At 39.6% G+C, this 15,915-nt stretch overlaps 3 protein-coding genes across 4 annotated transcripts; 1 reads left to right on the forward strand and 2 right to left on the reverse strand.

Annotated features, from left to right (window-relative positions):
* Positions 1–91: 91 nt before the first annotated feature.
* LOC110056610 (centriolar and ciliogenesis-associated protein HYLS1-like) lies at positions 92–4,567 on the reverse strand. Its single transcript, XM_020763124.2, has 9 exons — positions 4,388–4,567; positions 4,054–4,203; positions 3,593–3,696; positions 2,662–2,869; positions 2,140–2,301; positions 1,504–1,567; positions 1,282–1,363; positions 918–947; positions 92–386 (listed from the first exon to the last, which is right to left on the reverse strand). The coding sequence occupies exons 1-9, from the start codon at positions 4,488–4,490 to the stop codon at positions 285–287; spliced, it is 1,005 nt and encodes a 334-aa protein (XP_020618783.1). The 5' UTR covers positions 4,491–4,567; the 3' UTR covers positions 92–284.
* A 29-nt stretch (positions 4,568–4,596) lies between these two features.
* Positions 4,597–13,109, forward strand: LOC110056612 (ribonuclease Oy-like). Of its 2 annotated transcripts, none has more exons than XM_020763126.2 (10): positions 4,597–4,747; positions 4,863–4,932; positions 6,170–6,254; positions 7,271–7,335; positions 7,824–7,896; positions 7,991–8,055; positions 9,653–9,766; positions 10,520–10,568; positions 11,362–11,433; positions 12,494–13,109. In XM_020763126.2, the coding sequence occupies exons 1-10, from the start codon at positions 4,666–4,668 to the stop codon at positions 12,638–12,640; spliced, it is 822 nt and encodes a 273-aa protein (XP_020618785.2). In that variant the 5' UTR covers positions 4,597–4,665; the 3' UTR covers positions 12,641–13,109. The 2 variants fall into 2 exon arrangements, with proteins under 2 accessions (XP_020618785.2, XP_020618786.2); XM_020763127.2 differs by having other exon boundaries at positions 6,173–6,254.
* On the reverse strand, positions 13,027–15,793 carry LOC110056609 (melatonin receptor type 1A-like). Its single transcript, XM_020763123.2, has one exon. It carries the CDS (start codon positions 15,395–15,397, stop codon positions 14,150–14,152), a length of 1,248 nt encoding a protein of 415 aa, XP_020618782.2. The 5' UTR covers positions 15,398–15,793; the 3' UTR covers positions 13,027–14,149.
* Between the last annotated feature and the right edge of the window lie 122 nt (positions 15,794–15,915).

Consider the following 15,915-nt stretch of genomic DNA (forward strand, 5'->3'; position numbering starts at 1 on the left):
CACATGGAGTTCCCCGTCTCCCGGGGTTTAACACCTGAAAAGGTTCACCCATATCATAACCCCAAGCTGACAAAAAAAAACAAGCCAAAACTTTCTGCAGTACGTGAAATAATTTATTACAATCAAATATGTATACATGTGACAATGTGCTTATAATTAACCTAGCCTAGGTGACTGTGTGAGTAAATTGTTCATTTTAATGTAGTAACTGGAAATTGTGCTTGACAACAATTAGTGTATGTTAAATATTTAATCACATTTATTTAGTGTATCACTGGTTACTATTAAACTCTTGCCAAACTTGATCTGACTTCCCAGCGTAATGCTTGCCTCTTCTTATCTGTTGGAACTACGTATTTGTTGGGAACAAAGTTATGTTGTGGTTTCTGATTGAAAGAAAAATAGTAGAAGATTGAATTAGAATTACTAAAAGTAGGGTGAAAAACTCAATATTTATAAAACAGTAAAAGACAATTCACAAAATAGACCCTTTTCATAAATGGCTGCCAATTTAAAATTCTTTTGTATGCATTTAAATTAGCCTTACTGACCTCGTTTCAGAGTAAAAATTCTTTTGAATTACCAACTTCAAAATAATACTTGCAAAAGAATTTATAATTAGCCACCATTTATGAAAGTAGTCTATGCATTGTAAATTGTGATCTTAAATAATAATAAATTATTAGACTTTTATCTCAAGGTCCTGGGTGGTTGTAGGAGATCTAATTTACAGTGTACTATCCCTGAAACATGTTCTTTATTGCTCATGAATATAATTTAGTGTCAGAACAAGACGATGCTGCCAAGATGATTTCATTTCCTTTATTAACATCACCTCTTGGCTTAGAAAAGTCTTGATACCGTAAGGAGATTACAGTATAGTAACAGAAGTACAGTTATTGCCCAATTTGACTAACCTCAAACACGTCACACTGCAACATTTTTCCCTGGAAAATGCAAAGACCAACAATTATTATTGATGTTTTGGCTTCTAAATGTGTTCAGATCAATGAGATGAACAGAGCTAATTAAGCAGCCAAAATACTCATCTGTATAGGTGGGCTTATGAAACAACCACAGGACAACACAACAATCAAACTGACCATGTATACTTTTCAAACCCAAGGAGATTCCTCTCTGAAAGTACAAGACTAGACTAGTCCTTTTCACATGTATGCTAAGTACCAAACTTTCAGTCAAGCCTTGTCAATACAAATACATTATTAATAGCAACCAAGCATTCAGAACTGAAAGATCACTGATAATCAAATCATTACTAACCCTGACATTCCAACGCAGATTTTTGTGACTTTTTTCCCCTGGTGCCTTGTTTGCTTGCCATTCATACTTAAATTGGTGATATCTGCAGTCAAATGTGTTAAAAGAATAATGTACGTCATGTCACTGCAATTTTAGCAACTGCACACAATGTATAATACTCTCTGGTCACAAACAGTTAACCATTCAAATAATTAAAAATTCATCTAATAATTAAAATCCAACCTTGAAACAGGATCAGATTTCTTCAATTGCCGTGTATGAGGGTGACGAGTAGATGGACGAATAACTGCAAGGAGATGAGAAGTCTATCAACATTTTAACCATCCCATCAATTCTCAGTAACTTTTGACTACTTACTGCAATTGTTCTCACATTTACAATTTATAACTGACATTCATTTGCTTACCTGCAAGGAAATTACAAGATAAATACTGTTTAATAATATAATAATATTGTTGCTCCTAACAATACCTTTTTCACCTTGATTTTTTAAAAAAATAATTAAGTTCGGGGAATATATTATCCAACCTACAGTACTATATTATCCCTTGGATTGCCATATTTTTAAGAAAATTCAATTATACATAATTGATTATGAAATCTGGACAATAGAGCCAAAGAAAAATAACTCTCGGGTGTTATGACCACAAATGTTGTTATGGGCCTTAATTGTGCCCACTGGCTCGAAAAGCAATGATGATGGTGATAATGATGATGAAGATGAAGATGACAATCACAATGCTAACCTACAAGGGTCTCTGCAATACCAAATAATATTGGATACCCCTAAAAACCAAATAGAATCATTCCAAAGAAGCATCCCTTCAAAAATGTGTTAGGAACTTCAGTACTACTCACAGGAGGGTAATGCTCTGTCAGCATAATTTTCCCATGGTCGGTAGTCAGTAGGTTCCGTGGATCCTTCACTCTGTACGCTGATGACATCTGCTTCATCAATTTCACCTGTTGTGTTGACTGGAAGGTCTCTAAGTCTTTGCTCCAATTCAGATATATCTGTGACTAAAATCAACAGGGTTTGGTAACTTATAATACATGAATGGCAGCTAAAATCATTGAAAAAGAAGCAAAACATTTCATTGTTTGTTTCTTTTTCTAATTAATTAGTTACTATAATTAAATTAGGTGTGCTAATTTATGACTTCAATATTAGGAGGAAGTGTCAATTGACTGATTTCACTGTACATACATTATACAAGGAAATCAAAAACTAGATGATGAAATAAAGAAAAGTACAATTCACAGGAAATGAAATAAGATTTCACAACTTTAGTTACCATTTCTTTGCAATACAATGCATTAGTTGTACTCTAAACAATTTAAATAATAATGTAATTATTACATTTTTAAATTTGAACATACCTGAATCAGTACTTGCAAATGATTCATCAAACACTCTGGATTCACCATCTCTTCTTCTCAATACTTTTCTCTTGATATTCCTACTGCTTGGTCTGGATTGCTCAGACTGAGGAGAACTTTTGGCTGTGGAACTTGATTCTCCTCTTACTAGCCCAGGATTTGCTTGGTGGTGATGTAAATTCTCCTTGCCAAAAGGGTGATGACTTATCTAACATAACAACAAATTAGTTTGAAGTGATCAGAAAAATGCATTAAAATAATATTACAGTATCATAAGTAAGACAGGCAAAACCAAAGTGGAAAGTTCCAAGCCAGGAGTGGGCAAGGGTTCTCGTAGCAGGTAGCTTATTCTAATTCTTATTTCCAGGGAGTCATGCTGTAAGAGTTAAGAGTAAATAGAAAAGAGGGAAAGAAAGAAATTGATGTAGGAATACTCCAATATTATCTTTAGATGGGAATATCCAATTGGGTCTTTTATCAGAGCATCTCAAACAGGTTCGACCCTGTACAGAGTCTAATTCATTGTAAGTCTTAAACCCATAGGCTCTATAATGTACACGTTTGACACCGGCTGGGCAGCAAACCGTTTAAAGTACACACTTAGTTGAATCCTGATTATTTTCTCATGCCCTCAATTTCTGATCCTCCCAATCCTCACAATAACTCACACCAACAGTCATTTCCCTCTCCTCGGTCAAACACTGTAATTTTACCCCCAATTTCTCAACGTCTCTGATTTTTCCAACCAATTTTACTGTAGATTCCCTTGGAGGTTTGAAAAATCAGGATTCTACTGTACATGTGGTCTGTTGGTATGTGCCAACGAAAGAGAAAATAAATAAAACACTGCAGAAATGTGCATGAATCGCTGATGAAAACATTGTCATATTCACTGCTTAAACTGTTCATTGATTCACAGACTTAAAAATACCTTTGTCAGAGTTGGTGCAGACTTTGTCCTAGGGAAAACAGTGTCCTCCAAAGGGGATCTGTAACTATCATTCACATGGTGCCGTTCTTTGCTACTGTCAAAAACTAAATAATAAGAAGAATTACACAGTCAGGACATCAATAATTTTCAGCTTTTAAAACTGTGTTGTAGTCAGGCTTATTCATGATTTGTGTTGTTGGGATAACTATGTCTAACTGCTCAACACACTATTTAATTACTCCACAGGACTAAACGTATCTTTACTGGTAGCTGATCTTTTAAGTAACTTATTTATTCAGTAATCATTATTGTTCCTTCATGATCAGTTCCAATTATCTCACTACCTGTACCCTTACATTGTGTTACTATTTTAAGGAGAAATTAGACTCAGATCATGATCACTGTAAAAAAAAAAAGTTTCAAACTGATTGACGATCCTTTATTTAGTATACATTGCATACCATTTGAAGATGAAGAGGTTTCATCTTTACTTCCCTCTAAGTAACTGTCAGTATAATAGCTGCCACTGACGGATGATGGCGTTTCTTGACTTCTAAGATGCCTGCTCTCGCTGGAGCTCGCTCTCTCCGATTCAATTAGTTGTCTGAGATCTAAAAACAAAGTTTCTTCAAAGTCACTTTAAACTTATATTCTAGCATGTACACTGCAAATTAAGCTGTATAATCAAAACAACCCAAAAAGGGTCACCAAAGTATTCAAAATTGCATTGATCGATCATTCATAAAATAGATCAAAGCCCCAAGAACTTCAATGTACAAAGTAACGACAACAAACCTCTTTGAAATAGTCTTAGCTTGTCACTTGGTATATTCGAATAGCCAAGCTGTTCTAGCTTTCTTTTGATCTCTTCTTCCGTGAAGTCGAAGCTCTCAGCCATGATTTCACAGCGTTTTTTACGAAATTAAGTATTCCACCATTTGCTTGAAATCAACAACAGCAACGGTACTTCTAGTGCCCAGACTCCAGCGTGTGAATAGCCACGTGGTACATCTCGCTGCGCGTAAACAATGGAAGGTTGAAGATGTCAGTGACATTTCGGCGAAATTTTTTCCATGCACAACTCACGTGAGCGCATCAAATATCGTCTGCAAGGAACCTTAGACCTATTCTGCGTGTCAGTGAGTTTGCTGCGAGGTAAGTAATATTCCAATTATTCATTGTGAAAATTTCGTTACGTAAGCTTACTTTTCCGCTGGTCTAAAAGTCTATTTGGCCATGGAATAATTTACGAAAATTTAATCTTTTGTAGGAACGATGTTTGTGCCTTTGATCTTTATAGCTTTGCTGTGTCTGAACGTCGCCTCGTTCAGACTCTTCAGGTATTGTTACTTTTTCTGTTTCTCGCATCCGATAATAAGCTTATAATCAAATATTAATTAAAAATTTCACTTATCGGAGTGTTTTACAAACGAGCGCGCAAGCGGTGTTACGTCTCCTAGCCACTTTCGTATGGAAGAAAAGAAACTCGGAGCTGCAGGAGGCCAGGCAGAAACAGACAATCGCATAAGCTTACGACATACATTTACACATCGTAAGTTGAAATCAGAGTAACATCTACAGACAGAGTGAGAGAATTATTACTACCCTTCTCATCTACGTTTGGTTTGTTCTAGTTTTGATAATATCTTGTATCCTAGGTATAGACTAATGTCACCTGAAATGAGCTTATTTCCGCGTCCCTTTGTAAGCTGATATATGGTTTATAGTCGTATTAATTACACTGTTAACTATTTCAGTTTGGTAAAACTGTGCAATTTATGGGTTACCATATACCTATTACTGCACACAGGGGAATTGGCAGCTACTCGGGTCATGGAATGGAAACCGTAGTCAAGTCTTGCTGCCTAACAACCTAAGGAAGGACCCCATAAAAAGTGACAAGGGTGATCAATTTCCTCATACCTTTACATCTGTGCTTGTGTAGCCATACTCATCCCCCACCCCCACCCCCACTCCCCACTCCAAATGAGGAAAAAAGGGAGGGAGGTGATAATATGTCATTGTCATGGCACATAGCATGTTTTGGGGCCAGCTCTTTGTAGATGTTGTCTCCCATGTGTTCTTCATTGGGAGGGGTACAGTCCCAGGGTGGCACTAAAAAAGACTGGGATGCTCGTCAGAACGTTTGAAAAGAACCCCTAAGAAGTACCCAGATCCTGTTTTGTGGGAGTGGCTTGAAATTTTTTTCTCCCCTAAGAGGTACCAGTATTCTGACATAACACGTTATCTCTTGTCCTATTTTTTTGGTCCAATATCCTAAAAGGTACTGCAGAGCTCCCACTGTGGACCTTTTGAGGTTGAACACGCTAAGAGATACCAAAAAAACATCCCCATCCCTTTTATATGGGAGCCCTGACCCTCCCATGGACAGTCTTTCAGGGGGGGGGGGGTATCTTTTCAAAATTTCCAGCAATCAACCCTTTTCCTCTTACATGGTCATACCCCCCACCCCCCACTTGCAAAGATCTATTGAAGCATTTGCTTAAGCCTTGTGATGTGGCTCTGTTGATCTTAATGGTTGAGTGGACTTGCTCTGACCTAAGCCTTTATAATCAGCAGCACAGAATATGATGATGGTGCCGACTTCAATCTGTTTGTTTTCACTCAATGGTGGCCTCAGACGCAATGCCAATATGCACTTGTAAGTGTGAGCTTAAACTGGAATTGTTACAAATACACCTTTTGCCCTTCATAACCAGGAAATACATTTTCATTAGTACGAAAGTATTGGTCAATAGCATTTAAAATCAGTTTAGCTAAATAAGATGCAAACCATTTTAATTTGTGTGATACTCATTAACGCAATTTGCATCGAAAGGACAATTCTTTAAGACTAATTTTAATAGTGTTTTTATGAAAACAACATTCTTTTGCGGGAATGAGGATTCATATATTTTGAATTCATGTTCAATTTTGCAAATAAAATTTCAATTACAATGGATTGCTTGGTGAGAATTTTTGCATCAAATTCCCTGTGGGTTCTAGGGGACATTTAAATACAAAGCAAAACCACTGCATAAAAATCTTCTCCTAGAATGGAGCGTAGGGTTGCTCTGCAGTTCAACAACAGCTAAACGATATGCAAGAGGCAAGATGGCACGGTATAATCCTCTAGGAAACCACTGTCAACAAATTCTTTTAAGAATAGGAAGCAGAGATACCAACACTGTAACAGTTGGAAAGTGTGCCCAATGGTTTAGGTGTATGCAAACCTATATACCACGATGTCTTAGCAGGGAGCATATGGAAGGATATGCATAAAAGTACATTAGACTTATCTCGTTGCCGTTTAACATCGTATATTAAATGATATTTTGTTGTTAATGAAATTCTTTTCTCATAAATGAACATTAGTTAAGAGGAAGCAATATTGTTGCTACATGATCTTTAATGATTGTTATTTCCATTAAAGTGAAACTACATGTGCCTTTTAATGAATGTTCCTCTCTAGGTAAAAATCGCTATTGATTACTCTAAAATTAAAACGCTTGTTTACTTTTAAAGCATGATTACACATTCATTGTAATGACTGATTTTTGGGCGCTAATGAAAAGATATTTTCTGGTAATGAAGGGCAAGTTAGGTGTAAATAAATTCTTAGTCCTCGCAGTTCTGTCATTTCCTTAATTAAGTACACCATTTTTCTTCCCCTATAAGGGCAATGTGAAGAACAAAAGTTGTGTGCCATTGGGAATTACAAGGTGGACAATCCATGGATTGTGGTATGATTTAATGTGCCGCAGGTTATGTCTTGATGAATTCCAAGCCTGTAAAAAATTATCTGGCAGTTACATTTACACTATGGAGTCAATAGCAAAAAAGGAGTTTATTAATCCTGTATTAATTACGTACTTGACATTACCGTAATTTTATTTTTATCCTGTGTAATGTAACCACCATATGGCCTGTTATCAATCGAGATTTTTCTGATTGTGTGAAGTACACAGTGGCAGATCCAGACCTTGAGCTAAGGGGGTGGGGGGGGGGGGGGGTTGTTTGCTTGCCCTGCCGGCTTTTCTTCCTTCTGTGATTTCTTCATTTTTTACCCAAAATAAGGGGGGGGGGGGTCAGGGGTCCCCAGGCCCCTTCCCTAGATCCACCACTGATAAATGTCTACTTTGTTTGACTCCAAGTTACAATTGTGCAATAGCTGGTCAGTGTAAAATGAGAAAGAAGCTGCATCAGAATTGAATGAATGTTTTTCTTGCAGGCCTACTGTTGGTGAAGAACACAAACCAGTGTACTGTAATAGCTCATGGCCTTTTAGTGTGGGAGACATAGAGGTAACCTAAGCTGAAGACCTCTGGCATGTTAAAAGTCTCTTACTAGAAAACACAAGATATAATAATCTTAAGACTTAGTGTTTATTATTTTCAGGATTTGAAACCAAAACTGGACTTACAGTGGCCATCTTATGATTCCCCTGATGCAGCTGAGCTTTGGTATGAATTGTTGTTTTTGAAAGTTATATCATCAGTGGGATCCTAAAAAAAAATTCAATAAGTAATAGTGATAGTGATATTGATAGTGAGAGTGAGAGTGAGAGTGAGAGTGAGAGTGAGGGTGAGAGTGAGAGTGAGAGTGAGAGTGAGAGTCAGAGTGAGAGTGAGAGTGAGAGTGAGAGTCAGAGTGAGAGTGAGAGTGAGAGTGAGAGTGAGAGTGAGAGTGAGAGTGAGAGTGAGAGTGAGAGTGAGAGTGAGAGTGAGAGTGAGAGTGAGAGTGAGAGTGAGAGTGAGAGTGAGAGTGAGAGTGAGAGTGAGAGTGAGAGTGAGAGTGAGAGTGAGAGTGAGAGTGAGAGTGAGAGTGAGAGTGAGAGTGAGAGTGAGAGTGAGAGTGAGAGTGAGAGTGAGAGTGAGAGTGATTGATAGTGATAGTGATAGTGATAATAATAATAATAATAGTAATAATAATAATAATAACAACAACAACAACAACAACAACAATTATGTTTATCAGGGAACCCAACTCACCATGGGGGCTTTCAGTAGGACCCTTAAAAAAAGAAATATTTTAAGTAAAAAATAAAACTTAAACAAAAATTAAACAAAACTAAAAAAATAATTTAAGGAATATTAAATGGAGAAATAGCATCAACTTGGAAAAAAACCTGAGTTCTAGTTATATGGGATTTGAACCCACAACCCTCCATGATCATTTCATGCTCTAGCCACTGAGCTACTTGAGACTCTATGGTGAGCAAGGGTGAAATATGGGTCCTTGACTGGATCGAACCACATTACGTGGTCACACAGCCAAATAATGACTTGGCACATAATTTACGATGGCAGAACTCATATTATACTGCATCGCGCTGTCACTTTAAGGCATATCAAAGATGCAACCAACTACCCGCCAAAGTGAGTAATATAATGATATGCCTCAATGCGACTGTCTATCCACCAGACAGTCAGTCAGTCTGTCTATCTGTTTGTCTGACTGTCGTTTAGTTTCATGTCACTTAGTCTGACTCTCTACCAGCCTGCCTGTCTATCTCTCTTTCTGTCTGTCTGTCTGTCTGTCTGTCTCACTGTCTGTCTTCCAACTGGTCTGGCTACCTGTCTGTCCATCTGTCTCTGTCAGCCTGCCTGCCAGCTAGTTTGCCTACCTATTTGACCACCTACCTGTCTGTCAGTCTGTCTCTCTGCCAGCCTACCTGCATGTCTGCCTACATTTATGTCAGTGTGTCTGTCTGCCTGCCAGTCAACCTGTCTGCCTGTCAGGTTGCCTGTCTGTCTATCTGTCTGTTTGCTAGCCTGTCTGTCTGCCCACCTGCCTACCTACCTGGCTCAATTTCTGCCAGACTAGTATATCTGTCTGTTTGCCAGTCAGCCAGCCAGCCAACCTGCCTGTCAACTGTCTGTCAGTCAGTGTATTAAAAAGCAGATGCGCATGTACATTTCTACCAAGCAATCAACACTGAACAGAATAACTTTCATTTAGAGAGCCTCCAGGCTAAGTCACTGAACAGTACAGGTGTGTAGATATGTATTCCTCACAACCCTCCACACCTTAATATTTGACATTTTGTTTCTTACAAAGGAAACATGAATGGGAAAAGCATGGCACATGTTCAACCAATCTTCCTTTCCTAGACTCAGAACACAAGTACTTTGAAGTCTGTCTGTCGTTAAATGTCAAGTATGATATATTTAGGTAAGAAGTTATTGTGGTGTGTAACTATGGATTATTATTCTATAGTAGCAGATTCAACTGTTAGAGCTCAATAAATCACTGTCATTAATTGATCGTTATCGTTTGGATTTTTAATCTGGAATTTTAAGAAAGAAGTGTGTTATAGTGAAGTGAACATATCGCCTAACACTCCGGGTAATATCACGCTTATATCTAGGGCTATTATTCTCCCTCAAAATCCCGCATTACCAACGTGACGGCATGATTTGGTATCTCATTAAGATGAACCTACCTGACCAGCATTTCATTAAGCCAGATCTGGATTCATATCCCGTTGATTCAGTGGTTATCAGTTCATGTAGTCATCTATTTAAGCAATAGAACACTTTTTCCGTGTTTACATAGCCTCATCTAAACACAAGGAGAGTTCGGAGAATTCGAGACAGTTATGCAAACCCTTGACTATGTCTCGGGTTTGCATAACTTTCGAGAATTTTGCCAACCCCCGAGTGTTTAGATGAGGCTATGTAAACACGGAAAAAGTGTTCTATTGCTTTTATAAAATAATTCTCCAAAAAACGAGCGAATCTAAAACGTCACGACCGTTTTTACATACTCTCATCTAAACACACCTATCGACCAATGAGAGTACGCGTAGTAGCTCAGTTATTTCATAAAACGTACTACTGTTTTGCTTTTCGAGTTTACCACTGCTTTCTGCATAACACTGCACTTGCTATCCTTTCATGTGTTGGTTTGTCTGTTTGTTTGTAGTGTCCTACAACAGAGCGGAATTGTACCATCTAAAGAGAAGGCTTACCAGGTACAACAGGACTTCTCTTTTTTTTGTCAGAATAAGGTCGCACGTAATCTCCGCCACTTACCATATTTGACACATAGGACGCGTGCTGCGGGGACAGTACGTAAGCTGGTGCACCCGATGCAGATATTGGTTCATTTCTATATTGTAGCGGAGACAGTTTGCTAGAGCCGTGCACACGATGCAACAATGAAAACCTAAGGTCATTTTCTCCCTGCTTCATGACGGACGGATTCAAACCTGGTGAATTTCGTGCAACATGCTGTCGGGAAAGAACTTTGTCACAAAATTGTTTTATGAGGAAATCTGTCACTGCAACCCTCGGGGGGGGGGGGGGGGGGCGGACTTCGATATAAAAAGGACGGGGGTGCTTGCCGTACCTTTAAGGGGTTAAAAAGCAATTTTGGTACCTCTTAGGGTGTTTAGTCTCAAAAGGTCCACAGCGGAAGCTTTTGTGGTAGCTTTTAGGGTATTGGGCCGAAAACAATATGACAGGAGATAATGTGTTGTGTTACAATTAGTATCTCTTAGAAGTGAAAAAGATTTCAAGCCACGCCCACAAAACAGGATCTTAGTACTTCTTAGGGGTTCTTTTCAAAATTTCCTACGAGCCACCCCGTCCCCCACCCTGTTTATCTGGAATTCCCCCGGGGCGCTGCAACATGTCACCGCTTCATGTCCCTGCAGCATGCCCCCTAGTGTGTCCGACCTTTAAGATTTAAGACTCGGAAATTGTCCAGCCAAAGGTTGTTTATAATCCTACAGATTTGTCTCACATTTTTACATTTTTTTGCAGGTCAAGGATATTGAGCGTGCTCTTTTGGACGCTTACGGAGTTCATCCCACAGTTTATTGTCTGCCTATTAAGGTAAGAACATCTTCTCTCTCCTAGGGTGTGCACATTTGATCGCCTGTGAAGTTAACGCATGGTTGTACATTGTTGTGGGGTGTAAGGTACCGTCCACACTAGCGCCGGAGGAATTCGAAAACGCGGCTCTATTTCTCTGGTTAGGCCTACCGTCCACATTAATCCGTCACGAAAACACCCTTCAAACCGGAGGAATTTGAAAACGCCGGCTTTGCGATTTAGAGTGGACAGAAAACATTTTGAAAACGGAGCTTTTCGAAAACGATGGTATCAGGATAAAAAATAAATAAATAAATAAATAAATAAATAAATAAATAAATAAATAAATAAATGTGTTTTTCCTGCTCTAGTTTCCTCAAACACAAATACAAAACGACCGGTGATTGTTGCCTTTTCAAATTCCTCCGGCGTAGCGTGGACGTGGCGCACGCGTAAACACACGAGAAATAATGCACCCGGGCGTTAATTTTTCTCTCTCGCACGTTGCCTCTGTCGCTCGCTCGACATTTTTACTTGTTTTTGTAAGAAGAAGTCTGTCGGCACGGACACTTGGCAAGTGCGACTGATTTGTTTTACTTGGACGAATGTCTTCAAGCCTCAGAACAACTGGCCGATTTTTTTCTCAGGCGTTATCAGTTGTTTTGTTTGCTCAGTTTACGCGAAATCTGTTGACACGAATTTTATCTCGTGAAGACATTTTTTCCGACAAGCGAGGGGAGGAACATGGCAATTTTCAGTTTAATCGCTAAACGTTGGAGTGTTGCAATGGAGGGCATTTTTAGCCTTTGCCAGTTTGTATATGGGAATGCTGATAAAACAGCCTTTATTCAGTTACTATTTTCCACTCCAGTCGTGGGCTGTAGAACAGGCAGTTGAGCTGGTGCAAAGCGCGAAGCGCGAAACGCAGAGCGCGAGACGAGAGCGACAGGCGTTTACTTTCCACGCGCTGCACGGCTAAACCGCCTGCTCTGCTGGCCACTCCAATCGGTCTTGTGAACACACAGCCCATAAGGAAAAGTTTCTCGATTACTCAAACATGTCTCGCTGTTTTGTCTTTTAGGACTCTCCTCAGATGTTAAGCTATGTTGAGTTGTGCCTGAATAAATCAGAGCCGCATCCAATTAACTGCATGAACAGCACCGCCGACTGTGATTACAACAAACCCGTGCAGTACCCCCCTATCGTTCGTGTAGATGGCGTGATGTAGAAGCATGCTTATTTACCAATCAGATTTCGCCAGTACGCCAGTACGAGAGACTGGAATGACATCTTTTTAGGGCCTTTTTTGGGGGAAGGGTGGGGGTGGGTGGAATTGGAATGTCTTTGAGGGGCTTACGGGGGGGGGGGGGGAGGATAGGCGTTGGGGAACAAGGGGGAAATGTGCATTCATTTCACAAACAAGATATATTTTTGAATTATTTTGAGGGACCAAGAGATTTTTCTCTTCGCAAAGTAGTTCAATTATCAGACGAAGATAAAGAATGAAATTTAAAAAAATTAAAACGCTCTCAATTTGTTTATTAAAAGAGCGCATTTTGACCTGCAGAATAGGTTTTTTCCTACGATCCAAGAATCCACGGGAATAGCAATCTCTTCTGGGAGAAGCAAAATATAATTTATTCTTTGTAATACTTTATCGGTACAATAAAGATCGTCTTGTCATTTTTACTTTCAAAGTAATGTTGTGTGTGGTTCTTCAGTCAAACTGTGGTATTGACATTGTCATTGACAATCAAAGAGCCCAGCAAAACCAAAGCAAGGACATGATTTTCGGCTGTCAATATGAAACCTTTGATTGGTAAAAAAAAATGCGGGAAAAGTATTCTGACCAATTACAGCAAACATGCTGCATCTCTCAACCAATCAGAAGCAAAACCTAACCACTCGTGGCTTGCGTTCGGAGCACTTCCCGGGCTTTCCGGCGCCGGTTTCATCTTATTTTTTTTTATATTATTTTTCTATTCAAATTCTGATTGTTTACTTGTGTCTGTTGTGATTGGACAGATGTAACTGCTTTGGTTGTGACACAATCATTAGAATCGGGACCGGGCACCGGAATACGTTATCAACCCAATATTCAGATGGACCTTTCCACAAATATTCAGATATTTTTTGGGTTATTTAGAAGTTTCCGAGATATTTAGAAAATGTTAAGATATTTAGAAAATTTGGGGATATTTAAAAACATTCAGAGTTTTTGGGCCTAGCCCTGTGTTTTCCTCGCTATTTTCTTGAAGTAAGACTCAGTTTTATGCTAGAAACGATACAGTTCAGCGATTTCTCACTTGCAAACTACATCCATATCAATAAGAGCGCTAGGGCAGCAATTTCTCATGGCGGATGCCGGTAACATCGAAGCGCCTGAATCTTCTTCGTTACCCTGCGAGCAGAGGTCCTCTCGATCTTCCTAGAAAAGTCGACTACTGAAAGAAACTTTTGCACATTTTGGCCTAAGTGATTCAAAATCGGTGTATTTTTACCACACAAGAGCTATTTCGAAGGTTTTCCGAGATATTTGGAATGTTTTTTGTGATATTAAGGAGATTGTTTGAGAACTTCCGGAAAGATATTTGGGCGATTTTACGTGATATTTGTGGAAATGCCTACCACCAGATCTATTCTAAATAAAATTTAATCTTAGAGGGAGTTGGTTTTTTCGCCTCATACTCAGTATGTGAGAGGTGCTTCTCTAATTTACTTCCGCTCTGTAACCCTGTTACCCCAGAGAAGCACTCACATTGGTTGCACCCCTACTTCGGTTCAAGCTTGGTTCACAACAAATTATCCTCCGAAACGCACGCTGGAAATCTTGATGCAGCGCCCCGTACAGCACAGGGTTGACTGCCGCGTTGAAAAACACGAACACTGTCGAACTGTACTCCAGCGCGCGCGGGACAGCCTCGCGGCCCTCGAAGATCGCCCAGAGGTTCGCGATTCCTCGCGGAATCCAACAAAATACAAACGCCATGACGACTGCGAGAAGCATCTTTGTGACACGCGTTTCCATAAGTTTACGTCGTCTGCTTCGTTTCGCGCGAGACAAGGTAGACGTGTTTCTGAGATCCGAAAATCCCATTTCCGTGATGTTGTCTTTAGATGCAGTGATGTTATCTGTTGATGCGGCAATGTCATCTATTGACGCAGCGAGGTTATCAAAAGTCACACTCCTAACAGCTCGTGGAGTTCCCGCCTCGCTGTTGCTTCTGCCAGATTCAGTCCGATCTTTGACTTCTCTCTGCGATAATTCTAAACTCATCGTTTTCTCAAATATCCGCTTGCCTTGCAAGCGAACATGTTTGTAAATGTTTATGTAAAGAAAACCAGCCAGAATTGACGGTATAAAGTAACACATCACCTGCACGGTAATCGCATATGACATTTCTTCGGACCAGACAATATTACAAAATAGAGTGCCTTGTATGAAGCCGAGCTTGCCCCATCCAAAGAACGGCAGTAGAGTCCATATTAAAGAATAAAACCACCCCAAAAGAACAGTAATTACAGTTCCTTGTTTGTTACAACGTGACTCGTACGCGTGAGGGTGTGCTACAGCAATGTACCTATTTACACTGATGTGGAGCAAAGCCATAATTTGACCCGCAGTTAAGAAGGCATTTATGAAACCCGTTAGCTTGCATATCGCCGAAGGCAATACCCATTCCTGTGTCACTGCTAACGTCATAACAAATGGCACTATTGTGACCGTAATCGATAAGTCCACAAGGGCCAAGTTTACCACAAGAATGGCGGCTGTAGTTCGGAGACTTTTGGTGCGGCGAACTGCGATCATCACTAAGATGTTCCCGAAAATAGCGAATACCATTGTGCAGCCCATCGCGACGACAGAAACCAGAGATGCGGTTGATATTTTCTCAACTGTGCTGCTGCGATCGGACTGATTAGTCAAGCGAGGAGGAAAAGATCCGTTCTCCATTATCATGCCAAAAAAATTAGCTTCTAGCATCAACCGGAAAAACCTGAAAACGCAGCGAGGTTTTGGAGACTTGATCTGCCTGCTAGAAATCAACTGCTCTTTGGGTTGGTGAAGTCCGCAAAAGATTACATCAGCTATGTAACATCCTTTCAGATGATTTAACAACTTAGAAATCGACGACGCTAATTTCTCTGCCACCCACCAACATCCGGGAAAAAGGAGGTCATAATTTCTTTTGTCAAAACGAATACTGCCATCGAATTGTGACAAAATACTTCGACTTTCTGCCCTGTCAAAGCCGGTTTTGCCAATGACCCGAAACGCCTAATTTGGGCCGCAGACTTCCGTAACGTAAAACTCAGTGTACAATTACACTGTACTATGCAAACGACGGGACTCCATATTTAGAGAGCAATCTCTCAAGGACGGTAGCTATATTGTTTTTCTTTTCCATAAAATACAGGAAGCCAATTCACCGCAATAGTAAAACTCGAAAGCGATTGGTTGATTTTTTTCATGCGTTTGTTGGCTTATCAAGTTTTTAAAGC

The sequence above is a fragment of the Orbicella faveolata genome, unplaced genomic scaffold (assembly GCF_042242905.1).
Source record: "Orbicella faveolata isolate gen_17 unplaced genomic scaffold, um_ofav_v1 contig_24, whole genome shotgun sequence".
Taxonomy (NCBI): domain Eukaryota; kingdom Metazoa; phylum Cnidaria; class Anthozoa; order Scleractinia; family Merulinidae; genus Orbicella; species Orbicella faveolata.